At 49.9% G+C, this 27,661-nt stretch overlaps 1 protein-coding gene across 4 annotated transcripts in view; it reads right to left on the reverse strand.

The window, feature by feature from the left end:
• The window catches only part of radil2a (Ras association and DIL domains 2a), a 160,885-nt gene that overhangs the window by 34,159 nt on the left and 99,065 nt on the right, over positions 1–27,661 (reverse strand). For all 4 annotated transcript variants that reach the window (XM_068003800.1, XM_068003798.1, XM_068003799.1 and 1 more), the window contains one exon: positions 11,717–12,536. In XM_068003800.1, the coding sequence (XP_067859901.1) occupies positions 11,717–12,536 (820 nt within the window). The remainder of the gene's footprint in view (positions 1–11,716; positions 12,537–27,661) is intronic.

Below are 27,661 nucleotides of genomic sequence, written 5' to 3' on the forward strand. Positions count from 1 at the left end.
TAGCATAGTGGTTATGTTACTGGACTAGTAATCCAGAGGCCTGGACTAAAAATCCAGAGTTATGAATTCAAATCCCGTCCACGGCAGCTAGCGAATTTAAATTCAATTAATTAAATTTTAAAAAATTTGGAATTAAAATTCTAGTATCAGCAATGGTGGCCATGAAACGACCAGATTGTCGTAAAAACTTATCTGGTTCACTCATGCCCTTTAGGGAAGGAAACCTGCCGTCCTTACCCGGTCTGGCCTAGATGTGACTCCAGACCCACAGCAATGTGGTTGATTCTTAATGGTCCAGCAAGCCACTCAGTTGTAAAATGTTGCTACGAAAAGTCATAATAAGAATAAAACCGAACGGACCACGAGGCACCGGACACGACAAGAGCAAACCAAATCCAGTCAACCTTGCAATGTCCTCCTCACTAACATCTGGGGACTTTTGTGCCAAAATTGGGAGAGCTGTCACCACAGACTAGTCAAGCAACAGTCTGACATAGCCATACTCACAGAATCATACCTTTCAGCCAACGTCCCAGACTCTTTCATCACCATCCCTGGGTATGTCCTGTCCCACCGGCAGTGACAGACCCACCAGAGGTGGCGGTACAGTGATATGTAGTCAGGAGGGAGTGGCCCTGGGAGTCCTCAACATTGACTCTGCACCCCATGAAATCTCATGGCATCAGGTCAAACATGGGCAAAGAAACCTCCTGCTGATTACCACCTACTGTGCTCCTCCATGTTGAGCACCACTGTGGAGGAAGCATCTGAGGGTAGCAAGGGCACAGAATGTACTCTGGGTGGGGGACTTCAATGTCCATCACCAAGAGTGGCTCGGTAGCATCACTACTGGCCGAGTCCTGAAGGACAGAGCTGCCAGACTGGGCCTGCAGCAGGTGGTGAGCGAACCAACACCAGGGAAAAACTTACCTGACCTCGTCCTCACCAATCTACCTGTGCGTAAATGCATCTGCCCATGAGAGTATTGGTAGGAGTGACCACCGCAGTCCTCGTGGAGATGAAGTCCCGTCTTCGCACTGAGGACACCATCCAACGTGTTGTGTGGCACTACCTCCATGCTAAATGGGATAGATTCAGAACAGATCTAGCAGCTCAAAACTGGGCATCCATGAGGCACTGTGGGCCATCAGCAGCAGAATTGTATTCCAGCACAATCTGTAACCTCATGGCCCGGCATATTCCTCACTCTACCATTACCAACAAGCCAGGGGATCAACCCTGGTTCAATAAGGAGTGTAGAAAAGCATGCCAGGAGCAGCACCAGGCGTACCTAAAAATGAGGTGCCAACCTGGTGAAGCTACAACTCACGACTACAATGTATGCTAAACAGCGGAAGCAACATGCTATCGACAGAGCTAAGCGATTCCACAACCAACGGATCAGATCAAAGCTCTGCAGTCCTGCCACATCCAGTCGTGAATGGTGGTGGACAATTAAACAACTAACGAGAGGAGGAGGCTCGACAAACATCCCCATCCTCAATGATGGTGGAGTCCAGCACGTGAGTGCAAAAGACAAGGCTGAAGCGTTTGCAACCATCTTCAGCCAGAAGTGCCGAGTGGATGATCCATCTCGGCCTCCTCCCGATATCCCCACCATCACGGAAGCCAGTCTTCGGCCAATTCGATTCACTCCACGTGATATCAAGAAACGGCTGAGTGCACTGGACACAGCAAATGCTATGGGCCCCGACAACATCCCAGCTATAGTGCTGAAGACTTGTGCTCCAGAACGAGCTGCGCCTCCAGCCAAGCTGTTCCAGTACAGCGACAACACTGGCATCTACCCGACAATGTGGAAAATTGCCCAGGTATGTACTGTCCACAAAAAGCAGGACAAATCCAATCCGGCCAATTACCGCCCCCATCAGTCTACTCTCAATCATCAGCAAAGTGATGGAAGGTGTTGTCGACAGTGCTATCAAGCGGCACTAACTCACCAATAACCTGCTAACCGATGCTCAGTTTGGGTTCCGCCAGGACCACTCGGCTCCAGACCTCATTACAGCCTTGGTCCAAACACGGACAAAGGAGCTGAATTCCAGAGGTGAGGTGAGAGTGACTGCCCTTGACATCAAGGCAGCATTTGACCGAGTGTGGCACCAAGGAGCCCTAGTAAAATTGAAGTCAATGGGAATCAGGGGGAAAACTCTCCAGTGGCTGGAGTCATACCTAGCACAAAGGAAGATGGTAGTGGTTGTTGGAGGCCAATCATCTCAGCCCCAGGACATTGCTGCAGGAGTTCCTCAGGGCAGTGTCCTTGGCCCAACCATCTTCAGCTGCTTCATCAATGACCTTCCCTCCATCATAAGGTCAGAAATGGGGATGTTCGCTGATGATTGCACAGTGTTCAGTTCCATTCGCAACCCCTCAAATAATGAAGCAGTCCGAGCCCGCATGCAGCAAGACCAGGACAACATCCAGGCTTGGGCTGATAAGTGGCAAGTAACATTCGCGCCAGACAAGTGCCAGGCAATGACCATCTCCAACAAGAGAGAGTCTAACCACCTCCCCTTGACATTCAACGGCATTTCCATCGCCGAATCCCCCACCATCAACATCCTGGGGGGCACCATTGACCAGAAACATAACTGGACCAGCCATATAAATACTGTGGCTACAAGAGCAGGTCAGAGGCTGGGTATTCTGCGGCGAGTGACTCACCTCCTGACTCCTCAAAGCCTTTCCACCATCTACAAGGCACAAGTCAGGAGTGTGATGGAATACTCTCCACTTGCCTGGATGAGTGCAGCTCCAACAACACTCAAGAAGCTCGACACCATCCAAGATAAAGCAGCCCGCTTGATTGGCACCCCATCCACCACCCTAAACATTCACTCCCTTCACCACCGGCGCACAGTGGCTGCAGTGTGTACCATCCACAGGATGCACTGCAGCAACTCGCCAAGGCTTCTTCGACAGCACCTCCCAAACCCACAACCTCTACCATCTAGAAGGACAAGGGCAGCAGGCACATGGGAACAACACCACCTGCACGTTCCCCTCCAAGTCACACACCATCCCGACTTGGAAATATATCGCCGTTCCTTCATCGTCGCTGGGTCAAAATCCTGGAACTCCCTTCCTAACAGCACTGTGGGAGAACCTTCACCACACGGACTGCAGCGGTTCAAGAAGGCGGCTCACCACCACCTTCTCAAGGGCAATTAGGGATGGACAATAAATGCCGGCCTCGCCAGCAATGCCCACATCCCACGAACGAATAATAAAAAAAGACGAGGGTAGCTAAAGTAAACATTGGTTCCTTAGAGGATGAGACTGGGGAAATAATAATGGAAAACAAGGAAATGGCAGAGGAATTGAACAGATATTTTGTATCTGTCTTCACAGTAGAAGACACTAATAACATACCAATAATAGTAGAAAATCAAGGGGAAAAGGGGAGGGAGGAACTAAAAACAATCACTATCACTAGAGAAAAAGTACTAGGTGAACTAATGGGTCCAAAGGCTGACAAGTCCCCTGGTCCTGATGGCTTGCATCCGAGGGTCTTAAAGGAAGTGGCTACAGAGATAGTGGATGCATTGGTTGTAATCTTCCAGAATTCACTAGATTCTGGAAAGGTCCCAGTGGATTGGAAAACCACAAATGTAACACCCCTATTCAAGAAGGGAGTGAGACAGAAAGCAGGTAACTATAGACCAGTTAGCCTAACATTTGTCATTGGGAAAATGCTAGAATCCATTATTAAGGAAGTGGTAGCAGGACATTTGGAGACTCATAATACAATCAAGGAGAGTCAACATGGTTTTATGAAGGGGAAATCGTGTATGACAAATTTATTAGAGTTCCTTGAGGAAGTAACAGGCAGGGTGGATAAAGGGGAACCAATGGATGCAGTATGTTTGGATTTCCAAAAGGCATTCGAGAAGGTGTCACATAAAAGGTTACTGCACAAGATAAGAGCTCATGGTGTTGGGGGTAATATTCTGGCATGGATAGAGGATTGGCTAACTAACAGAAAACAAAGAGTCGGGATAAAAGGGTCATTTTCAAAATGGCAATCTGTAACTAGTGGGGTGCCGCAGGGCTCAGTGCTGGGGCCTCAACTATTTACAATATCTTTCAATGACTTGGATGAAGGAACAGGGTTGTCTTGTGGCCAAATTTGCTGATGATACAAAGATAGGTGGAAAAGCAAGTTGTGATGAGGACACAGTGTCTGCAAAGGGATATTGACAGGTTAAGCGAATGGGCAAAAATTTGGCAGATGGAATATAATGTGGGGAAATGTGAAGTCATCCACTGTGGGAGCAAAAATAAAAAAGCAAAATATTATTTGAAAGGAGAAATATTGCAAAATGCTGCGGTACAGAGGGATCTGGGTGTCCTCGTACATGAAACACAAAAAGTCAACAGACAGGTACAGCAGGTAATCCAGAAGGCAAATGGAATAATGGCCTTTATTTCTAGGGGGATGGAGTATAAAAGCAGGGAAGTCATGCTACAACTGTACAGGGTGCTGGTGAGACCACACCTGGAGTACTGCGTACAGTTCTGGTGCCCTTATTTAAGGAAGGACATACTTGCATTGGAGGCAGTTCAGAGAAGGTTCACCAGGTTGATTCCGGGTATGGAAGGGTTGTCTTATGAGGAAAGATTGAACAGGTTGGGTCTATACTCATTGGAGTTTAGAAGAATGAGAGGAGATCTTATTGAAACACACAAGATTCTGAGGGGACTCGATAGGGTAGATGCTGAGAGGATGTTACCCCTCATGGGGGAATCTAAAACTATGGGGCGTAGTCTCAGAATAAGGGGTCGCCCGTTTAAGACAGAAATGAGGAGGAATTTCTTCTCCCAGAGGGTCGTGAATCTTTGGAATTCTTTACCCCAAAAAGCTGTGGAGGCCGAGTCATTGAATACATTCAAGGCTGAGTTAGACTAATTTTTGATCAGCAAGGGAGTCAAAGGATATGGGGAAAGGGCAGGAAAGTGGAGTTGAGGTAAAAATCAGATCAGCCATGATCTCACTGAATGGCGGAGCAGGCTCGAGGGGACGAATGGCCTACTCCTGCTCCTATCTCTTATGGTCTTCTGGTATTATGAGGTCTGGATCTCACTGTCGGATAATCAGGACTGGATCTCACTGCAGTATAATCAGGACCGGATCTCACTGCAGTGTAATCAGGACTGGATCTCACTGCAGCATAATCAGGAGTGGATCTCACTGCAGTATAATCAGGACTGGATCTCAGTGCAGTATAATCAGGACTGGATCTCAGTGCAGTATAATCAGGAGTGGATCTCACTGCAGTGTAACCAGGACTGGATCTCACTGCAGTATACCCAGGAGTGGATCTCACTGCAGTGTAATCAGGACTGGATCTCACTGCAGTATAATCAGGACCGGATCTCACTGCAGTATAATCAGGACTGGATCTCACTGCAGTATAATCAGGACTGGATCTCACTGCAGTGTAATCAGGACCGGATCTCACTGCAGTGAAATCAGGACTGGATCTCACTGCAGTGTAATCAGGACTGGGTCTTACTGCAGTATAATCAGGACTGGATCTCAGTGCAGTATAATCAGGAGTGGATCTTATTGCAGTATAATCAGGAATGGATCTCACTGCAGTATAATCAGGACTGGATCTCACTATAGTATAATCAGGACTGGATCTCACTATAGTATAATCAGGACTGGATCTCACTACAGTGTAATCAGGACTGGGTCTTACTGCAGTATAATCAGGACTGGATCTCAGTGCAGTGTAATCAGGAGTGGATCTCACTGCAGTGTAATCAGGCCTGGATCTCACTACAGTATAATCAGGACTGGATCTCACTGCAGTGTAATCAGGACTGGATCTCACTGCAGTGTAATCAGGAGTGGATCTCAATGCAGTATAATCAGGAGTGGATCTTATTGCAGTATAATCAGGAATGGATCTCACTGCAGTATAATCAGGACTGGATCTCACTACAATATAATCAGGAGTGGATCTCACTGCAATGTAATCAGGATGGATCTCACTGCAGTGTAATCAGGGCTGGATCTCATTTCAGTATAATCAGGACTGGATCTCACTGCAGTGTAATCAGGACTGGATCTCACTACAATATAATCAGGAGTGGATCTCACTGCAGTATAATCAGGAGAGGATCTCAATGCAGTATAATCAGGAATGGATCTCACTGCAGTGTAATCAGGACTGGATCTCACTGCAGTATAATCAGGACTGGATCTCACTACAATATAATCAGGAGAGGATCTCAATGCACTATAATCAGGAATGGATCTCACTGCAGTGTAATCAGGAGTGGATCTTATTGCAGTATAATCAGGAATGGATCTCACTGCAGTATAATCAGAACTGGATCTCACTGCAGTGTAATCAGGACTGGATCTCACTGCAGTGTAATCAGGACTGGGTCTTACTGCAGTATAATCAGGACTGGATCTCAGTGCAGTATAATCAGGAGTGGATCTTATTGCAGTATAATCAGGAATGGATCTCACTGCAGTATAATCAGGACTGGATCTCACTACCGTGTAATCAGGACTGGGTCTTACTGCAGTATAATCAGGACTGGATCTCAGTGCAGTATAATCAGGACTGGATCTCACTGCAGTATAATCAGGAGTGGATCTTATTGCAGTATAATCAGGAATGGATCTCACTGCAGTATAATCAGGACTGGATCTCACTACAGTATAATCAGGAGTGGATCTCACTGCAGTATAATCAGGACTGGGTCTTACTGCAGTATAATCAGGAGTGGATCTCACTGCAGTATAATCAGGACTGGGTCTTACTGCAGTATAATCAGGAGTGGATCTCACTGCAGTGTAATCAGGACTGGATCACACTGCAGTATAATCAGGAGTGGATCTCACTGCAGTAAAATCAGGAGTGGATCTCACTGCAGTAAAATCAGGAGTGGATCTCACTGCAGCGTAATCAGGAGTGGATCTCACTGCAGTGTAATCAGGATTGGATCTCACTGCAGTGTAATCAGGACTGGATCTCACTGCAGTATAATCAGGACTGGATCACACTGCAGTATAATCAGGACTGGATCTCACTGCAGTAAAATCAGGAGTGGATCTCACTGCAGTAAAATCAGGAGTGGATCTCACTGCAGTGTAATCAGGATTGGATCTCACTGCAGTGTAATCAGGACTGGATCTCACTGCAGTATAATCAGGACTGGATCACACTGCAGTATAATCAGGACTGGATCTCACTGCAGTATAATCAGGAGTGGATCTCACTGAATTTTGATCAGGAGTGGATCTCACTACATTATAATCAGGAATGGATCTCATTGCAGTATAATCAGGAGTGGATCTCACTACAGTATAATCAGGGCTGGATCTCATTTCAGTATAATCAGGACTGGATCTCACTGCAGTGTAATCAGGACTGGATCTCATTTCAGTATAATCAGGACTGGATCTCACTGTAGTATAATCAGGGTTGGATCTCATTTCAGTATAATCAGGACTGGATCTCACTGCAGTGTAATCAGGGCTGGATCTAATTTCAGTATAATCAGGACTGGATCTCACTGTAGTATAATCAGGAGTGGATCTTATTGCAGTATAATCAGGAATGGATCTCACTGCAGTATAATCAGGATGGATCTCACTGCAGTGTAATCAGGGCTGGATCTCATTTCAGTATAATCAGGACTGGATCTCACTGCAGTATAATCAGGAGTGGATCTCACTGCAGTGTTATCAGGACTGGATCTCACTACAGTATAATCAGGAGTGGATCTCACTGCAGTGTAATCAGGAGTGGATCTCACTGCAGTGTAATCAGGACTGGGTCTTACTGCAGTATAATCAGGACTGGATCTCAGTGCAGTATAATCAGGAGTGGATGTTATTGCAGTATAATCAGGAATGGATCTCACTGCAGTATAATCAGGACTGGATCTCACTGCAGTATAATCAGGACTGGATCTCACTGTAGTATAATCAGGGCTGGATCTCATTTCAGTATAATCAGGACTGGATCTCACTGCAGTGTAATCAGGGCTGGATCTCATTTCAGTATAATCAGGACTGGATCTCACTGTAGTATAATCAGGAGTGGATCTCACTGCAGTATAATCAGGATGGATCTCACTGCAGTGTAATCAGGGCTGGATCTCATTTCAGTATAATCAGGACTGGATCTCACTGCAGTATAATCAGGAGTGGATCTCACTGCAGTGTAATCAGGAGTGTCATAGAGTCATAGAGTCATAGAGCACGGATAGAGGCCCTTCGGCCCATCGTGTCCGCGCCGGCCATCAGCCCTGTCTACTCTAATCCCATATTCCAGCATTTGGTCCGTAGCCTTGTATGCTATGGCATTTCAAGTGCTCATCCAAATGCTTCTTGAATGTTGTGAGAGTTCCTGCCTCCACAACCCTTTCAGACAGTGAGTTCCAGACTCCAACCACCCTCTGGGTGAAAAAGTTCTTTCTCAAATCCCCTCTAAACCTCCCGCCTTTTACCTTGAATCTATGTCCCCTTGTTATAGAACCCTCAACGAAGGGAAAAAGCTCCTTGGATCTCACTGCAGTGTAATCAGGAGTGGATCTCACTGCAGTATAATCAGGAGTGGATCTTATTGCAGTATAATCAGGAATGGATCTCACTGCAGTATAATCAGAACTGGATCTCACTGCAGTATATTCAGGAGTGGATCTCACTGCAGTATAATCAGGAGTGGATCTCACTGCAGTGTAATCAGGAGTGGATCTCACTGCAGTATAATCAGGGCTGGATCTCATTTCAGTATAGTCAGGACTGGATCTCACTGCAGTGTAATCAGGAGTGGATCTCACTGCAGTATAATCAGGACTGGAACTCACTCCCGTATAATTAGAACTGGATCTTACTGTAGTGTAATCAGGACTGGATCTCACTACAGGATAATCAGGGCTGGATCTCACTACAGGATTATCAGGGCTGGATCTCACTGTAGTATAATCAGGAGTGGATCTCACTACAGGATAATCAGGGCTGGATCTCACTGCAGTAAAATCAGGAGTGGATCTCACTGCAGTAAAATCAGGAGTGGATCTCACTGCAGTAAAATCAGGAGTGGATCTCACTGCAGTGTAATCAGGATTGGATCTCACTGCAGTATAATCAGGAGAGGATCTCACTGCAGTATAATCAGGAGAGGATCTCAATGCAGTATAATCAGAACTGGATCTCACTGCAGTGTAATCAGGAGTGTCATAGAGTCATAGAGTCATAGAGTACGGATAGAGGCCCTTCGGCCCATCGTGTCCGCGCCGGCCATCAGCCCTGTCTACTCTCATCCCATATTCCAGCATTTGGTCCGTAGCCTTGTATGCTATGGCATTTCAAGTGCTCATCCAAATGCTTCTTGAATGTTGTGAGGGTTCCTGCCTCCACAACCCTTTCAGACAGTGAGTTCCAGACTCCAACCACCCTCTGGGTGAAAAAGTTCTTTCTCAAATCCCCTCTAAACCTCCCGCCTTTTACCTTGAATCTATGTCCCCTTGTTATAGAACCCTCAACGAAGGGAAAAAGCTCCTTGGATCTCACTGTAGTATAATCAGGAGTGGATCTTATTGCAGTATAATCAGGAATGGATCTCACTGCAGTATAATCAGAACTGGATCTCACTGCAGTATATTCAGGAGTGGATCTCACTGCAGTATAATCAGGGCTGGATCTCACTGCAGTGTAATCAGGAGTGGATCTCACTGCAGTATAATCAGGGCTGGATCTCATTTCAGTATAGTCAGGACTGGATCTCACTCCCGTATAATTAGAACTGGATCTTACTGTAGTGTAATCAGGATTGGATCTCACTACAGGATAATCAGGGCTGGATCTCACTGTAGTATAATCAGGAGTGGATCTCACTGCAGTAAAATCAGGAGTGGATCTCACTGCAGTAAAATCAGGAGTGGATCTCACTGCAGTAAAATCAGGAGTGGATCTCACTGCAGTGTAATCAGGATTGGATCTCACTGCAGTATAATCAGGAGTGGATCTCACTGCAGTAAAATCAGGAGTGGATCTCACTGCAGTAAAATCAGGAGTGGATCTCACTGCAGTAAAATCAGGAATGGATCTCACTACATTATAATCAGGACTGGATCTCACTACATTATAATCAGGACTGGATCTCTGCAGTATAATCAGGACTGGAATTCACTGCAGGATAATCTGGTCTGGATCTCACTACTGTGTAATTAGGGACTGGATCTCACTGCAGTAAAACCAGGAGTGGATCTCGCTGCAGTATATTCAGGACTGGATCTCACTGCAGTGTAATCAAGACTGGATCTCAATGCAGTATAATTAGAACTGGATCTCAGTGCAGTATAATCAGGACTGGATCTCACTGCTGTATAATCAGGTCTGGATCTCACTGCAGTATAATCAGGACTGGGTCTCACTACAGGATGACCAGGACTGGATCTCACTGCAGGATGACCAGGACTGGATCTCACTACAGGATGACCAGGACTGGATCTCACTACAGGATGACCAGGACTGGATCTCACTACAGGATGACCAGGACTGGATCTCACTGCAGTATAATCAGGACTGGATCTTTCTGCTATATTATCAGGACTGGATCTCAGTGCAGTATAATGAGAACTGGATCTCACTGCAGTATAATCAGGAGTGGATCTCACTGCAGTATAATGAGAACTGGATCTCACTGCAGTATAATCAGGGCTGGATCTTACTGCAGTATAATCAGGTCTGGATCTCACTGCAGTATAATGAGAACTGGATCTCACTGCAGTATAATCAGGACTGGATCTCACTACAGGATGACCAGGACTGGATCTCACTGCAGTATAATCAGGACTGGATCTTTCTGCTATATTATCAGGACTGGATCAAACTGGAGTATAATCAGGACTGGATCTTTCTGCTATATTATCAGGACTGGATCTCACTGCAGTGTAGTCAGGACTGGATCTTTCTGCTATATTATAAGGACTGGATCTCACTGCAGTATAATCAGGACTGGATCTCACTACATTATAATCAGGACTAGATCTCACTGCAGGATAATCTGGTCTGGATCTCACTACTGTGTAATTAGGGACTGGATCTCACTGCAGTAAAACCAGGAGTGGATCTCACTGAAGTAAAACCAGGAGTGGATCTCACTGAAGTAAAACCAGGACTGGATCTCACTATAGTATAATCAGGACTGGATCTCCCTGCAGTATAATCAGGACTGGATCTCACTATAGTATAATCAGGACTGGATCTCCCTGCAGTATAATCAGGACTGGATCTCCCTGCAGTATAATCAGGACTGGATCTCACTGCAGTATAATCAGGGACTGGACCTCACTGCAGTGTAATCAGGAGTGGATCTCCCTGCAGTATAATCAGGACTGGATCTCACTATAGTATAATCAGGACTGGATCTCCCTGCAGTATAATCAGGACTGGATCTCCCTGCAGTATAGTCAGGACTGGACCTCACTGCAGTGTAATCAGGGGAAATATTCGGCTATTTGGTTTGCAGTGAGGATCAAGCTCGACTTTAGTGCTGCTGTTGTGAACCCGCTATGACCTCAGCGAGAGGCTTCACCTTTACTAGGGAAGAATTTGAAAATCTCTCTTATGTTTTCCGTGCTTTTTTCCCCCTCATAATCGAAAGGATCTTTTTTGAAATTGTTTTGGGATCTGCAGACGGCCCAGGCCAGATTCTCTTACCTTTCAAACTGCTGCCATCAGCTGGTTCAAGCTGGTCGCCGTTAACAATCCTCCTGCTGGCCGCCTCCAATGGTTCCACCTCCCCCTCTGCCAGCTCAAGTATCTGCGGAGTGTTTGGTGGCGTCAGTAGGCAGGAGGGATCCAGAGCAAGCTTCTTCTGGGCTTGGTCCTGTCGGCCGGGGAGACTGCTCTGGAGCTCGAGGCTCTTGAGTTTCTGTGCCAGCTCGGCCTGGCAGGATCGAAGGCTGCCCTGGGGGTGGCCGAGGAACATTCGTGTATACTTCCCTCTGTACACGGGCTGAACTGCACAGGTGGAGTGATGGTCGGTTTCCGGATTGGGGTGCTGCCCTGAAACATCAGCTGAGCTGGCAGACTTTGTACCTGCTAGCAGTCCTGGTACAGCTCCTGGTACAGCTGCTGGTACCGATCCTGGTACAGCCCCTGGTACAGCCCCTGGTACCGATCCTGGTACAGCTCCTGGTACAGCTCCTGGTACAGCTCCTGGTACAGCTCCTGGTACAGCTCCTGGTACAGCTCCTGGTACCGCTCCTGGTACCGATCCTGGTACCGATCCTGGTACAGCCCCTGGTATAGCTCCTGGCATAGATCCTGGTACAGCTCCTGGTACCGGTCCTGGTACCGCTCCTGGTACCGCTCCTGGTACAGCTCCTGGTACCGCTCCTGGTACCGCTCCTGGTACAGCTCCTGGTACAGCTCCTGGTACAGCTCCTGGTACAGCTCCTGGTACCGGTCCTGGTACAGCTCCTGGTACCGGTCCTGGTACAGCTCCTGGTACAGTTCCTGGTACAGTTCCTGCTTTCTGAAAAAGGGAAGAGGTTACAAAGAGAGTCACAAGTTCATGAGTTAAACCTCAATTAGATCACTCCTCAATCCTCTAAGCTCAAGAGAATGCAAGCCAAGTTTATGCAATCTGTCCTCATAATTTAACCCTTTAAGGATCGCTAGCTGGTCTGCTCATGACCTGGGAAAACTGGGCGAAGTTTGCACGGCCCAAGCTCCACCCACAAATTTCAATCGGGGTTCTGCAAGAGGTGCTAGGACCCTGATTTGCATATGCAAGCCGCCTAATGCCTGTTTCAGGTGGGTGGGCCCTCCCCCAGACTAGTTCTTTAACTAAAATTGTTTCTGCTGGTGTAGGACAGGCTAGGGATGGGACCAGGGGCCTTCCTGCTTACTATGACTCAGCTCTTCGCTGGGTAGTTTATTGATTTTGTTACCCAGGAATTTGTAAAAAGAGGCACAAAGCCATTTGTTTGCCCCAATCTCGCCCACTGAATTCTCTGGCCCTGTGTGTCCCACACACTCTGAAGGGGAAATGAAAAGAGCAAACACAATGAACGGGAAAAACTTCATTAATTATCTCTCTGACTGCATCCCAATCCAAAGCGATGACACATAGCAAATGTAAAAAGGGTCTGGAATGTAGATCTGTGATAACGGCAATGTTTAACAAAGCTTGTGCAAACTCTCTCTCCCCCTCCCGCTCCCTCTCTGACTATTTGGTGAATCCCTAGCGGTGAATTCTCCCTCCCTCTACACATTCAGCCCCAGGGTGTGATGACGGGCAGCTCAGGGTCCACTGACTGGACAGCAGTTTGGTGGGAGTGATCATAATCCAGTTAGTTTTAGCACAGTTATGGAAAAGGACAGAGATAGAACAGGACTTAAAGTTCTAAATTGGGGAAACGCAAATTTTACTAAGCTGAGAAGTGATTTAGCAAAAGTGGACTGGAAACAGCGACTTGAAGGTAAATCAGTGTCAGAGCAGTGAGAGGAATTCAAGGGGGAGATTCAAGGGGTGCAGAGTAAACATGTTTCCACAAAGAAAAAGGGTGGGACTGCCAAATCTAGAGCCCCCTGGATGACAAGGAGCATTCAGGGTAAGATAAGGCAAAAAAGGGAAGCTTATGTCAGACACCGAGATCTCAATACTGCAGAAAGCCTAGAGGAGTTTAGAAAGTGCAGGGGTGAAATTAAAAAGGAAATTAGGAAAGCAAAGAGAGGGCATGAAAAATACTTGCAAGTAAAATCAAGGAAAACCCAAAGATGTTTTATAAATACATTAAGAGCAAGAGGATAACTAAGGAAAGAGTAGGACCTATTAGAGACCAAAAAGGTAACGTATGTCTGGAGGCGGAAGATGTTGGTATGGTTCTTAATGAATACTTTGTGTCTGTCTTCACAAAAGAGAAGGACAACGCAGACAATATAGTTAAGGAGGAGGAGTGTGAAATATTGGATGGGATAAACTCAGTGAGAGAGGAAGTATTAAGGGGATTAGCATCTTTGAAAGTGGATAAATCACCAGGGCCAGATGAAATGTATCCCAGGCTATTAAAAGAAGCAAGGGAGGAAATAGCGGAGGCTTTAACAATCATTTTCCAATCCTCACTGGATACAGGCATGGTGCTGGAGGATTGGAGGACTGCTAACGTTGTACTGTTGTTTAAAAAGGGAGAAAGAGATAGACTGAGTAATCACAGGCCAGTCAGCCTAACCTCGGTGGTGGGCAAATTATTGGAATCAATTCTGAGGGACAGGATAAACCGTCACTTAGAAAGGCACGGAGTAATCAAGGACAGTCAGCATGGATTTGTTAAGGGAAGGTCGTGTCTGACTAACCTGATTGAATTTTTTGAGGAGGTAACAAGGAGGGTCGATGAGGGTAGTGCATTTGATGTAGTCTACATGGATTTTAGCAAGGCTTTTGACAAGGTCCCACATGGCAGACTGGTCAAAAAAGTACAAGCCCATGGGATCCAAGGGAGAGTGGCAAGTTGGATCCAAAATTGGCTCAGTGGCAGGAAGCAAAGGGTAATGGTCGAGGGTTTTTTTGTGACTGGAAGGCTAACTTCAGTGGGGATCTGCAGGGCTCAGTACTAGGTCCCTTGCTTTTTGTGATATATATTAATGATTTGGACTTAAACGTAGGGGACATGATTACGAAGTTTGCAGATGATACAAAAATTGGCCGTGTGGTTGATAGTGAGGAGGAAAGCTGTAGACTGCAGGAAGATATCAATGGACTGGTCAGGTGGGCAGAAAAGTGGCAAAAAGAATTCAGTCCAGAGAAGTGTGAGGTAATGCATTTGGGGAGGGCAAACAAGGCAAGGGAGTACACAATAAATGGGAGGATACTGAAAGGTGTAGAGGAAGTGAGGGACCTTGGAGTGCATGTCCACAGATCCCTGAAGGTAGCAGGACAGGGAGATAAGGTGGTTAAGGAGGCATATGGAATACTTTCCTTTATTAGCTGAGGCATAGAATACAAGGAGGGATGATATATTAGCAGGTTCCTCTAATGAGGCCATATGGGTGGAGCTTAAAAACAAAAAAGGGGGCAAGCACTTTGATGGGAGTGTACTATAGGCTCCCAAACAGTCAGGGGTAGATAGAGGAACAGATATGTAGGCAAATCTCAGAAAATTGTGCAAATAATAGGGTAATAATAGTGGGGGATTTCAACTTCCCCAATATTAACTGGGATACTCAGAGTGTAAAAGGCTTAGAGGGTACAAAATTCTTAACGTGCATCCAGGAGAGCTTTTTGAGCCAGCATGTAGAAAGTCCTACAAGAGAGGGGGCGGTACTGGACCTAATTCTAGGGAATGTGGCCGGCCAAGTGGAAGAAGTGCTAGTAGGTGAGCACTTTGGTGACAGTGACCATAATTCGGTGAGATTTAAGGTGGTCATGGAAAAGGACAGGGAGGGGCCGGAAATAAAGGTTCTAAATTGGGGGAAGGCCGATTTTAATAGGATAAGGCAGGATCTGGCCAAAATGGACTGGGATCAGCTGCTTGTAGGAAAATCCGCATCGGAGCAATGGGAGTCTTTCAGAAGGGAGATTGAGACCATACAATGGCAACATGTTCCCGTAAAGGTCAAGGGTGGTTCCAAGAACTCCAGGGAACCTTGGATGTCAGGGGATATACGAGAATGGATTAGGAAAAAAAGGAGGGCTTTTGGCAGATACAAAAGGCTAAAGACGGAGGAAGCCCTAGAGGAGTACAAAAAGTGCAGGGGGATACTTAAAAAAGAAATTAGGAGATCAAGGAGGGGCCATGAAATAACACTGGCGAGCAAAATAAAGGAAAATCCTAAGATGTTTTATAAGTATATTAAGGGTAAGAGGATAACTAGGGAAAAAATAGGGCCCATTAGGGATAAAATGGCAATCTGTGTGTGGAGCCGGCAGATGTAGGAGGGGTTCTAAATGAATTTTTTGCATCTGTTTTCACTATGGAGAAGGACGATGTAGACATAGAAATACGGCAGGGGGACTGTGATATACTCGAACATATTAACATCGAGCGGGAGGAGGTATTGGCGGTTTTAGCAGGCCTAAAAATGGATAAATCCCCAGGCCCGGACGAAATGTATCCCAGGCTACTGTGTGAGGCAAAAGAGGAGATTGCGGGGGCTCTGACACATATATTCAGAACCTCTCTGGCCACAGGGGATGTGCCAGAGGACTGGAGAACCGCTAATGTAATACCATTATTCAAGAAGGGGAGTAGGGAAAAACTGGGGAACTACAGGCCAGTGAGCCTAACATCAGTGGTAGGAAAATTATTGGAAAAAATTCTGAAGGACAAAATTAGTCTCCACTTGGAGAAGCAAGGATTAATCTGGGATAGTCAACATGGCTTTGTCAAGGGAAGATCATGTCTGACTAATTTGATTGAATTTTTTGAGGGGGTGACTAGGCGTGTGGATGAGGGTAACGCAGTGGATGTGGTATACATGGATTTCAGTAAGGCCTTCGATAAAGTCCCCCACAGGAGACTGGTCAAGAAGGTACGAGCCCATGGAATCCAGGGTGCCTTGGCACTTTGGATACAAAACTGGCTTGGTGGCAGAAGGCAGAGGGTGATGGTCGAAGGTTGTTTTTGTGACTGGAAGCCTGTGGCCAGTGGGGTACCACAGGGATCGGTGCTGGGTCCCTTGCTGTTTGTGGTCTACATTAACGACTTGGATATGAATGTAAAAGGTATGATCAGTAAGTTCGCTGATGATACAAAAATTGGTAGGGTGGTAAATAGCGAGGAGGATAGCCTCAGTCTGCAGGACGATATAGATGGGTTGGTCAGATGGGCGGAACAGTGGCAAATGGAATTTAACCCGGAAAAGTGCAAGGTGATGCACTTTGGAGGGACTAACAAGGCAAGGGAATACACAATGAATGGGAGGACCCTAGGCAAGACAGAGGGTCAGAGGGATCTTGGTGTGCAAGTTCACAGATCCCTGAAGGCGGCGGAACAGGTAGATAAGGTGGTAAAGAAGGCATATGGGATACTTGCCTTTATTAGCCGAGGCATAGAATATAAGAGCAAGGAGGTTATGATGGAGCTGTATAAAACACTGGTTAGGCCACAGCTGGAGTACTGTGTGCAGTTCTGGTCGGCACACTACAGGAAGGATGTGATCGCTTTGGAGAGGGTGCAGAGGAGATTCACCAGGATGTTACCAGGGCTGAAGCGCTTCAGCTATGAAGAGAGACTGGGAAGATTGGGTTTGTTTTCCTTGGAGCAGAGGAGGCTGAGGGGGGACATGATTGAGGTGTACAAAATTATGAGGGGCACAGATAGGATGGATACTAAGGAGCTTTTTCCCTTCGTTGAGGGTTCTATAACAATGGGACATAGATTCAAGGTAAAAGGCGGGAGGTTTAGAGGGGATTTGAGAAAGAACTTTTTCACCCAGAGGGTGGTTGGAGTCTGGAACTCACTGCCTGAAAGGGTTGTGGAGGCAGGAACCCTCACAACATTCAAGAAGCATTTGGATGAGCACTTGAAATGCCATAGCATACAAGGCTACGGACCAAATGCTGGAATATGGGATTAGAGTAGACAGGGCTTGATGGCCGGCGCGGACACGATGGGCCGAAGGGCCTCTATCCGTGCTGTATAACTCTATGACTCTAACTCTATGACTCTATAAGAGCAGGTAGGTTATGCTGGAACTGTATAAAACACTGGTTAGGCCACAGCTTGAGTACTGTGTACAGTTCTGGTCACCACATTACAGGAAGGATGTGATTGCACTAGACGGGGTACAGAGGAGATTTACGAGGATGTTGTCAGGGCTGGAGAATTTTAGCTATGAGGAAAGATTGGATTGGCTGGGGTTGTTTTCTTTGGAACAGAAGAGGCTGAGGGGAGATTTGATTGAGGTGTATAAAATTATGAGGGGCCTAGATAGAGTGGAGAGGGAGGACCTATTTCCCTTAGCAGAGAGGTCAGTGACCAGGGGGCATAGATTTAAAATGATTGGTCGAAAGATTAGAGGGGAGCTGAGGAGAATTTTTTTCACCCAGAGGGTGGTGGGGGTCTGGAACTCACTGCCTGAAAGGGTGGGAGAGGCAGAAACCCTCAGCTCATTTAAAAAGTACCTGGATGTGCACCTGAAGTGCCGCGACCTCCAGGGCCACGGACCAAGTGCGGGGAAGTGAGATTAGGCTGGGTGGCTCATTTTCGGTCGGTGCGGACACGATGGGCCGAATGGCCTCCTACTGAGTCGTAAATTTTCTATGCTCAGACTGACTGCAGCTCCCTTGAGCCAGATCACCGATCGGGAGGCATTAAAGTGTCTGTTCCTCCAATGCCCTCTCTTCGGAATGAAGGGCAAGCCTTTGTGGCATCGCATTCCAAAAGCCCCCTCGGGGAGAGAGCCCTCTGCATGACTTTAGTCCCTGATCCGTTTATCCATGTCAATCTTATTTATACGACTACGGTCACTGCACCTCTGAATTGCTCCTCTTAAATTCCCCAAATCCCCCTTCAAGTACTTGTCTCTGGAACACAAAGACAGTGAAGCCAAGCTTTAGGTATACGAGAGATCAAACCCAGCCCAGACTGAGAGGGTCAAAGTCTCCTCCCTCTACTGGTTGTAATGGTTCCATATGAAATGAGTATGGCCACTCTCAGTACACGAGTGGGCCCAGGCACAACTGTATGTGTAGAGGGAGCTTTACTCTGTATCTGACCCGTGCTGTACCTGCCCTGGGAGTGTTTGATGGGACAGTGTCGAGGGAGCTTTACTCTGTATCTAACCCTGTACCTGCCCTGGGAGTGTTTGATGGGACAGTGTAGAGGGAGCTTTACTCTGTATCTAACCCTGTACCTGCCCTGGGAGTGTTTGATGGGACAGTGTAGAGGGAGCTTTACTCTGTATCTAACCCGTGCTGTACCTGCCCTGGGAGTGTTTGATGGGACAGTGTAGAGGGAGCTTTACTCTGTATCTAACCCGTGCTGTAAACCTGTTTGAATTATCCGGCCTCATGGCGATCCTGCAGGTGCGGAAGGACTGGGCGGGTGCAAAAGCTTGTCTGCTCAGCGACTCAGCGGAAATATCCATGGCGGAGTATCTGAAATGCAACCTGTTCCGTTCCCAGCTGCAACAGGTCTCAGCTCAACGAGCACAGCCAAATGTACAAGAGAATGGAAACGTCCAGGATTCCCCCCCCCGAGAGGAGCCAGAGGCATATTGGTTTACCCCACCCATAGACCCCCCCACCCCCCACTCCAGTGAAAGAGACGGCCATGGTCCCTAAAGGAGTGCGTTTTTCTAATGGCACCAGCGCTGGGTTTCTGACCTGGAGCAGCCTGATTTCTGGCATTCGCTCCTGTTGTTACATGATGTCATTTCTTCCAATCATACTCACCACTCACTACCTGCCCAAGTACAAATGCAGCACCTTTGTTTTGGAACTACTTCTTTAAAGGGGCAGTACCTTCATGAAACTGTGCGTGGCAAACTTTTTTTCTTCTCTGGGGAGACTGTGTCTCTTAACAGCTGAATCCGCCCAGTCTGTCTCCCTTACTTACTTTCACTTTCATCTTGTCTCCTGTCTCTCCCCTTCTCTAGATCCCTCCACATTTCCTCTTTCTCCCTGTCTCTCCCTCGCTCTCTCTATCTCCCCCTCTCTGTCTCTCCTCTCTCTCTCTATCTCCCCCTCTCTGTCTCTCCTCTCTCTCTCTATCTCCCCCTCTCTGTCTCTCCTCTCTCTCTCTATCTCCCCCTCTCTGTCTCTCCTCTCTCTCTCTATCTCCCCCTCTCTGTCTCTCCTCTCTCTCTCTATCTCCCCCTCTCTGTCTCTCCTCTCTCTCTCTATCTCCCCCTCTCTGTCTCTCCTCTCTCTCTCTATCTCCCCCTCTCTGTCTCTCCTCTCTCTCTCTATCTCCCCCTCTCTGTCTCTCCTCTCTCCTCCCCCTCTCTGTCTCTCGTCTCTCCTCCCTCTCTCTGTCTGTCTCTCCTCCCTCTCTCTGTCTGTCTCTCCTCCCTCTCTCTGTCTGTCTCTCCTCCCTCTCTCTGTCTGTCTCTCCTCCCTCTCTCTGTCTGTCTCTCCTCCCTCTCTCTGTCTGTCTCTCCTCCCTCTCTCTGTCTGTCTCTCCTCCCTCTCTCTGTCTGTCTCTCCTCCCTCTCTCTGTCTGTCTCTCCTCCCTCTCTCTGTCTGTCTCTCCTCCCTCTCTCTGTCTGTCTCTCCTCCCTCTCTCTGTCTGTCTCTCCTCCCTCTCTCTGTCTGTCTCTCCTCCCTCTCTCTGTCTGTCTCTCCTCCCTCTCTCTGTCTGTCTCTCCTCCCTCTCTCTGTCTGTCTCTCCTCCCTCTCTCTGTCTGTCTCTCCTCCCTCTCTCTGTCTGTCTCTCCTCCCTCTCTCTGTCTGTCTCTCCTCCCTCTCTCTGTCTGTCTCTCCTCCCTCTCTCTGTCTGTCTCTCCTCCCTCTCTCTGTCTGTCTCTCCTCCCTCTCTCTGTCTGTCTCTCCTCCCTCTCTCTGTCTGTCTCTCCTCCCTCTCTCTGTCTGTCTCTCCTCCCTCTCTCTGTCTGTCTCTCCTCCCTCTCTCTGTCTGTCTCTCCTCCCTCTCTCTGTCTGTCTCTCCTCCCTCTCTCTGTCTGTCTCTCCTCCCTCTCTCTGTCTGTCTCTCCTCCCTCTCTCTGTCTGTCTCTCCTCCCTCTCTCTGTCTGTCTCTCCTCCCTCTCTCTGTCTGTCTCTCCTCCCTCTCTCTGTCTGTCTCTCCTCCCTCTCTCTGTCTGTCTCTCCTCCCTCTCTCTGTCTGTCTCTCCTCCCTCTCTCTGTCTGTCTCTCCTCCCTCTCTCTGTCTGTCTCTCCTCCCTCTCTCTGTCTGTCTCTCCTCCCTCTCTCTGTCTGTCTCTCCTCCCTCTCTCTGTCTCTCCTCCCTCTCTCTGTCTGTCTCTCCTCCCTCTCTCTGTCTGTCTCTCCTCCCTCTCTCTGTCTGTCTCTCCTCCCTCTCTCTGTCTGTCTCTCCTCCCTCTCTCTGTCTGTCTCTCCTCCCTCTCTCTGTCTGTCTCTCCTCCCTCTCTCTGTCTGTCTCTCCTCCCTCTCTCTGTCTGTCTCTCCTCCCTCTCTCTGTCTGTCTCTCCTCCCTCTCTCTGTCTGTCTCTCCTCCCTCTCTCTGTCTGTCTCTCCTCCCTCTCTCTGTCTGTCTCTCCTCCCTCTCTCTGTCTGTCTCTCCTCCCTCTCTCTGTCTGTCTCTCCTCCCTCTCTCTGTCTGTCTCTCCTCCCTCTCTCTGTCTGTCTCTCCTCCCTCTCTCTGTCTGTCTCTCCTCCCTCTCTCTGTCTGTCTCTCCTCCCTCTCTCTGTCTGTCTCTCCTCCCTCTCTCTGTCTGTCTCTCCTCCCTCTCTCTGTCTGTCTCTCCTCCCTCTCTCTGTCTGTCTCTCCTCCCTCTCTCTGTCTGTCTCTCCTCCCTCTCTCTGTCTGTCTCTCCTCCCTCTCTCTGTCTGTCTCTCCTCCCTCTCTCTGTCTGTCTCTCCTCCCTCTCTCTGTCTGTCTCTCCTCCCTCTCTCTGTCTCTCCTCCCTCTCTCTGTCTCTCCTCCCTCTCTCTGTCTCTCCTCCCTCTCTCTGTCTCTCCTCCCTCTCTCTGTCTCTCCTCCCTCTCTCTGTCTCTCCTCCCTCTCTCTGTCTCTCCTCTCACTCTCTCCCTCACTCTCTCCATCTCTCTCGCTCCCTCATTCTCTCTGTCTCTCCTCTCTCTCTCTGTCTCTCCTCTCTCTATCTCCCCTCTCTATCTCCCTCACTCTCTCCATCTCTCTCTCTCCCTCACTCTCTCTGTCTCCCTTCTCTATCTTTCCACAGTTTACAGGATGATTATGTTACGCTGTGACTCTCCCGCGTGATGCAAAAATCCCGGCAGTTTTGACGAATGTGGAGAGCAAACGAGGAGAATGGAGTTAAAGACTGGCCTGATCGAAAGGCTTTTTCCCCAGGTCAGGGGTCGCAGACAGACCCGGCACTGATCAGCTCTAGTAAGGAACAGTATTGCACCGAGCCTGGTATGGAGAGTACAACAGGTGATGTTGTGGCATTTCTTGGAGGCCGAGTGTTTTATGGGTGCCTGGGTGAGGAGGCAAACCTTGACCGACACAACTCGCCTGCAGAGTTATACAGGGAGAGGACCAACACCCAGAGTGCAGGGTGAGACGAATAGGAGAGGAGATGAGGGATTAGCTGAGGCAAAGGTTGGGTTTCAGAATTCAGTAGATTGTAGGAGGAAGGAAAGACTGAGGGAGGGGAGGAATCCCACAGTTTGAGGGGAGACTGAGGGAGGGGAGGAGTCCCACAGTTTGAGGGGATGTGGAGATGCCGGTGATGGACTGGGGTTGACAATTGTAAACAATTTTACAACACCAAGTTATAGACCAGCAATTTTATTTTAAATTCACAAGCTTTCGGAGGCTACCTCCTTCCTCAGGTGAACGATGTGGAAAGTTTGAGGGGAGACTGAGGGAGGGGAGGAGACCCAGAGTTTCAGGGGAGACTGAGGGAGGGGAGGAGTCCTACAGTATGAGGGGAGACTGAGGGAGGGGAGGAGTCCCACAGTATGAGGGGAGACTGAGGGAGGGAGGAGACCCACAGTATGAGGGGAGACTGAGGGAGGGAGGAGACCCACAGTATGAGGGGAGTCTGAGTGAGGTAAGGAATCCCACAGTATGAGGGGAGTCTGAGGGAGGGGAGGAGACCCACAGTATGAGGGGAGTCTGAGGGAGGGGAGGAGACCCACAGTATGAGGTCTGGGGAAAGAATGAGTTAGAGTCAGAGTTTTGATTTCAACACAGTGAGGATTGAGTCCCTCAGGGACAGTGAGGAGAGAGTCCCTCAGGGACAGCGAGGAGAGAGTCCCTCAGGGACAGCGAGGAGAGAGTCCCTCAGGGACAGCGAGGAGAGAGTCCCTCAGGGACAGCGAGGAGAGAGTCCCTCAGGGACAGCGAGGAGAGAGTCCCTCAGGGACAGCGAGGAGAGAGTCCCTCAGGGACAGCGAGGAGAGAGTCCCTCAGGGACAGCGAGGAGAGAGTCCCTCAGGGACAGCGAGGAGAGAGTCCCTCAGGGACAGCGAGGAGAGAGTCCCTCAGGGACAGCGAGGAGAGAGTCCCTCAGGGACAGCGAGGAGAGAGTCCCTCAGGGACAGCGAGGAGAGAGTCCCTCAGGGACAGCGAGGAGAGAGTCCCTCAGGGACAGCGAGGAGAGAGTCCCTCAGGGACAGCGAGGAGAGAGAGTCCCTCAGGGACAGCGAGGAGAGAGTCCCTCAGGGACAGCGAGGAGAGAGTCCCTCAGGGACAGTGAGGAGAGAGTCCATCAGTGGACAGTGAGGAGAGAGTCCCTCAGGGACAGTGACGAGAGAGTCCCTCAGGGACAGTGAGGAGAGAGTCCCTCAGGGACAGTGAGGAGAGAGTCCCTCAGGGACAGTGAGGAGAGAGTCCCTCAGGGACAGTGAGGAGAGAGTCCCTCAGGGACAGTGAGGAGAGAGTCCCTCAGGGGACAGTGAGGAGGAGTCCCTCAGGGGACAGTGAGGAGGAGTCCCTCAGGGGACAGTGAGGGACAGTGAGGATAGAGTCCCTCAGGGATCAGTGAGGGACAGTGAGGATAGAGTCCCTCAGGGATCAGTGAGGGACAGTGAGGATAGAGTCCCTCAGGGATCAGTGAGGGACAGTGAGGATAGAGTCCCTCAGGGATCAGTGAGGGACAGTGAGGATAGAGTCCCTCAGGGATCAGTGAGGGACAGTGAGGATAGAGTCTCTCGGAGGTCAGTGAGGGACAGTGAGGATAGAGACCCCAGGGGACAGTGAGGGACAGTGAAGATAGAGTCCCTCAGGGGTCAGTGAGGGACAGTGAGGATAGAGTCCCTCAGGGATCAGTGAGGGACAGTGAGGATAGAGTCCCTCAGGGGGCAATGAGGGACAGTGAGGATAGAGTCCCTCAGGGGGCAGTGAGGGACAGTGAGGATAGAGTCCCTCAGGGGGCAGTGAGGGACAGTGAGGATAGAGTCCCCAGGGGGCAGTGAGGGACAGTGAGGATAGAGTCCCTCAGGGGGCAGTGAGGAACAGTGAGGATAGAGTCCCTCAGGGGGCAGTGAGGGACAGTGAGGATAGAGTCCCTCAGGGGGCACTGAGGGACAGTGAGGATAGAGTCCCCAGGGGGCAGTGAGGAACAGTGAGGATAGAGTCCCCAGGGGGCAGTGAGGGACAGTGAGGATAGAGTCCCTCAGGGGGCCGTGAGGGACAGTGAGGATAGAGTCCCCAGGGGTCAGTGAGGGACAGTGAGGATAGAGTCCCTCAGGGGGCAGTGAGGAACAGTGAGGATAGAGTCCCCAGGGGGCAGTGAGGGACAGTGAGGATAGAGTCCCTCAGGGGACAGTGAGGGACAGTGAGGATAGAGTCCCTCAGGGGACAGTGAGGAACAGTGAGGATAGAGTCCCCAGGGGACAGTGAGGGACAGTGAGGATAGAGTCCCTCGGAGGTCAGTGAGGGACAGTGAGGATAGAGTCCCTCAGGGGGCAGTGAGGGACAGTGAGGATAGAGTCCCTCGGAGGTCAGTGAGGGACAGTGAGGATAGAGTCCCTCAGGGGGCAGTGAGGGACAGTGAGGATAGAGTCCCTCAGGGGACAGTGAGGAACAGTGAGGATAGAGTCCCTCAGGGGACAGTGAGGGACAGTGAGGATAGAGTCCCTCAGGGGACAGTGAGGGACAGTGAGGATAGAGTCCCTCAGGGGACAGTGAGGGACAGTGAGGATAGAGTCCCTCAGGGGACAGTGAGGAACAGTGAGGATAGAGTCCCTCGGAGGTCAGTGAGGGACAGTGAGGATAGAGTCCCTCAGGGGACAGTGAGGAACAGTGAGGATAGAGTCCCTCAGGGGTCAGTGAGGGACAGTGAGGATAGAGTCCCTCAGGGGACAGTGAGGAACAGTGAGGATAGAGTCCCTCAGGGGTCAGTGAGGGACAGTGAGTATAGAGTCCCTCAGGGGACAGTGAGGAACATTGAGGATAGAGTCCCCAGGGGACAGTGAGGAACAGTGAGGATAGAGTCCACAGGGGGCAGTGAGGGACAGTGAGGATAGAGTCCCTAGGAGGTCAGTGAGGGACAGTGAGGATAGAGTCCCTCAGGGGGCAGTGAGGGACAGTGAGGATAGAGTCCCTCGGAGGTCAGTGAGGGACAGTGAGGATAGAGTCCCTCAGGGGACAGTGAGGGACAGTGAGGATAAAGTCCCCAGGGGACAGTGAGGAACAGTGAGGATAGAGTCCCCAGGGGGCAGTGAGGGACAGTGAGGATAGAGTCCCTCAGGGGACAGTGAGGGACAGTGAGGATAGAGTCCCTCAGGGGACAGTGAGGAACAGTGAGGATAGAGTCCCTCAGGGGGCAGTGAGGGACAGTGAGGATAGAGTCCCTCAGGGGGCAGTGAGGGACAGTGAGGATAGAGTCCCCAGGGGACAGTGAGGAACAGTGAGGATAGAGTCCCCAGGGGGCAGTGAGGGACAGTGAGGATAGAGTCCCTCAGGGGACAGTGAGGGACAGTGAGGATAGAGTCCCTCAGGGGACAGTGAGGAACAGTGAGGATAGAGTCCCTCAGGGGGCAGTGAGGGACAGTGAGGATAGAGTCCCTCAGGGGGCAGTGAGGGACAGTGAGGATAGAGTCCCTCAGGGGACAGTGAGGAACAGTGAGCATAGAGTCCCTCAGGGGGCAGTGAGGGACAGTGAGGATAGAGTCCCTCAGGGGGCAGTGAGGGACAGTGAGGATAGAGTCCCTCAGGGGGCAGTGAGGAACAGTGAGGATAGAGTCCCTCGGAGGTCAGTGAGGGACAGTGAGGATAGAGTCCCTCAGGGGACAGTGAGGGACAGTGAGGATAGAGTCCCTCAGGGGACAGTGAGGAACAGTGAGGATAGAGTCCCTCGGAGGTCAGTGAGGGACAGTGAGGATAGAGTCCCCAGGGGACAGTGAGGGACAGTGAGGATAGAGTCCTCAGGGGACAGTGAGGGACAGTGAGGATAGAGTCCCTCAGGGGACAGTGAGGGACAGTGAGGATAGAGTCCCTCAGGGGACAGTGAGGAACAGTGAGGATGGAGTCCCTCGGAGGTCAGTGAGGGACAGTGAGGATAGAGTCCCCAGGGGACAGTGAGGGACAGTGAGGATAGAGTCCTCAGGGGACAGTGAGGGACAGTGAGGATAGAGTCCCTCAGGGGACAGTGAGGGACAGTGAGGATAGAGTCCTCAGGGGACAGTGAGGGACAGTGAGGATAGAGTCCCTCGGAGGTCAGTGAGGGACAGTGAGGATAGAGTCCCCAGGGGACAGTGAGGAACAGTGAGGATAGAGTCCCTCAGGGGTCAGTGAGGGACAGTGAGGATAGAGTCCCTCAGGGGACAGTGAGGGACAGTGAGGATAGAGTCCCTCAGGGGGCAGTGAGGAACAGTGAGGATAGAGTCCCTCAGGGGACAGTGAGGAACAGTGAGGATAGAGTCCCCAGGGGACAGTGAGGAACAGTGAGGATAGAGTCCCTCGGAGGTCAGTGAGGAACTGTGAGGATAGAGTCCCTCAGGGGACAGTGAGGGACCGTGAGGATAGAGTCCCTCAGGGGACAGTGAGGAACAGTGAGGATCGAGTCCCTCGGAGGTCAGTGAGGGACAGTGAGGATAGAGTCCTCAGGGGACAGTGAGGGACAGTGAGGATAGAGTCCCTCAGGGGACAGTGAGGGACAGTGAGGATAGAGTCCCTCGGAGGTCAGTGAGGGACAGTGAGGATAGAGTCCTCAGGGGACAGTGAGGGACAGTGAGGATAGAGTCCCTCAGGGGACAGTGAGGGACAGTGAGGATAGAGTCCTCAGGGGACAGTGAGGGACAGTGAGGATAGAGTCCCTCGGAGGTCAGTGAGGGACAGTGAGGATCGAGTCCCTCAGGGGACAGTGAGGGACAGTGAGGATAGAGTCCCCAGGGGGCAGTGAGGGACAGTGAGGTTAGAGTCCCTCGGAGGTCAGTGAGGGACAGTGAGGATAGAGTCCCTCAGGGGACAGTGAGGGACAGTGAGGATAGAGTCCCTCAGGGGACAGTGAGGGACAGTGAGGATAGAGTCCCTCAGGGGACAGTGAGGATAGAGTCCCTCAGGGGACAGTGAGGATAGAGTCCCTCAGGGGACAGTGAGGGACAGTGAGGATAGAGTCCCTCAGGGGACAGTGAGGGACAGTGAGGATAGAGTCCCTCAGGGGACAGTGAGGAACAGTGAGGATAGAGTCCCTCAGGGGGCAGTGAGGGACAGTGAGGATAGAGTCCTCAGGGGACAGTGAGGGACAGTGAGGATAGAGTCCCCAGGGGACAGTGAGGGACAGTGAGGATAGAGTCCTCAGGGGGCAGTGAGGAACAGTGAGGATAGAGTCCCTCAGGGGACAGTGAGGGACAGTGAGGATAGAGTCCCTCAGGGGACAGTGAGGGACAGTGAGCATAGAGTCCTCAGGGGACAGTGAGGATAGAGTCCTCAGGGGACAGTGAGGATAGAGTCCTCAGGGGACAGTGAGGGACAGTGAGGATAGAGTCCCCAGGGGACAGTGAGGGACAGTGAGGATAGAGTCCTCAGGGGACAGTGAGGGACAGTGAGGATGGAGTCCCTCAGGGGACAGTGAGGGACAGTGAGGATAGAGTCCTCAGGG

This window comes from Heptranchias perlo, chromosome 23 (assembly GCF_035084215.1).
Source record: "Heptranchias perlo isolate sHepPer1 chromosome 23, sHepPer1.hap1, whole genome shotgun sequence".
Lineage (NCBI taxonomy): Eukaryota > Metazoa > Chordata > Chondrichthyes > Hexanchiformes > Hexanchidae > Heptranchias > Heptranchias perlo.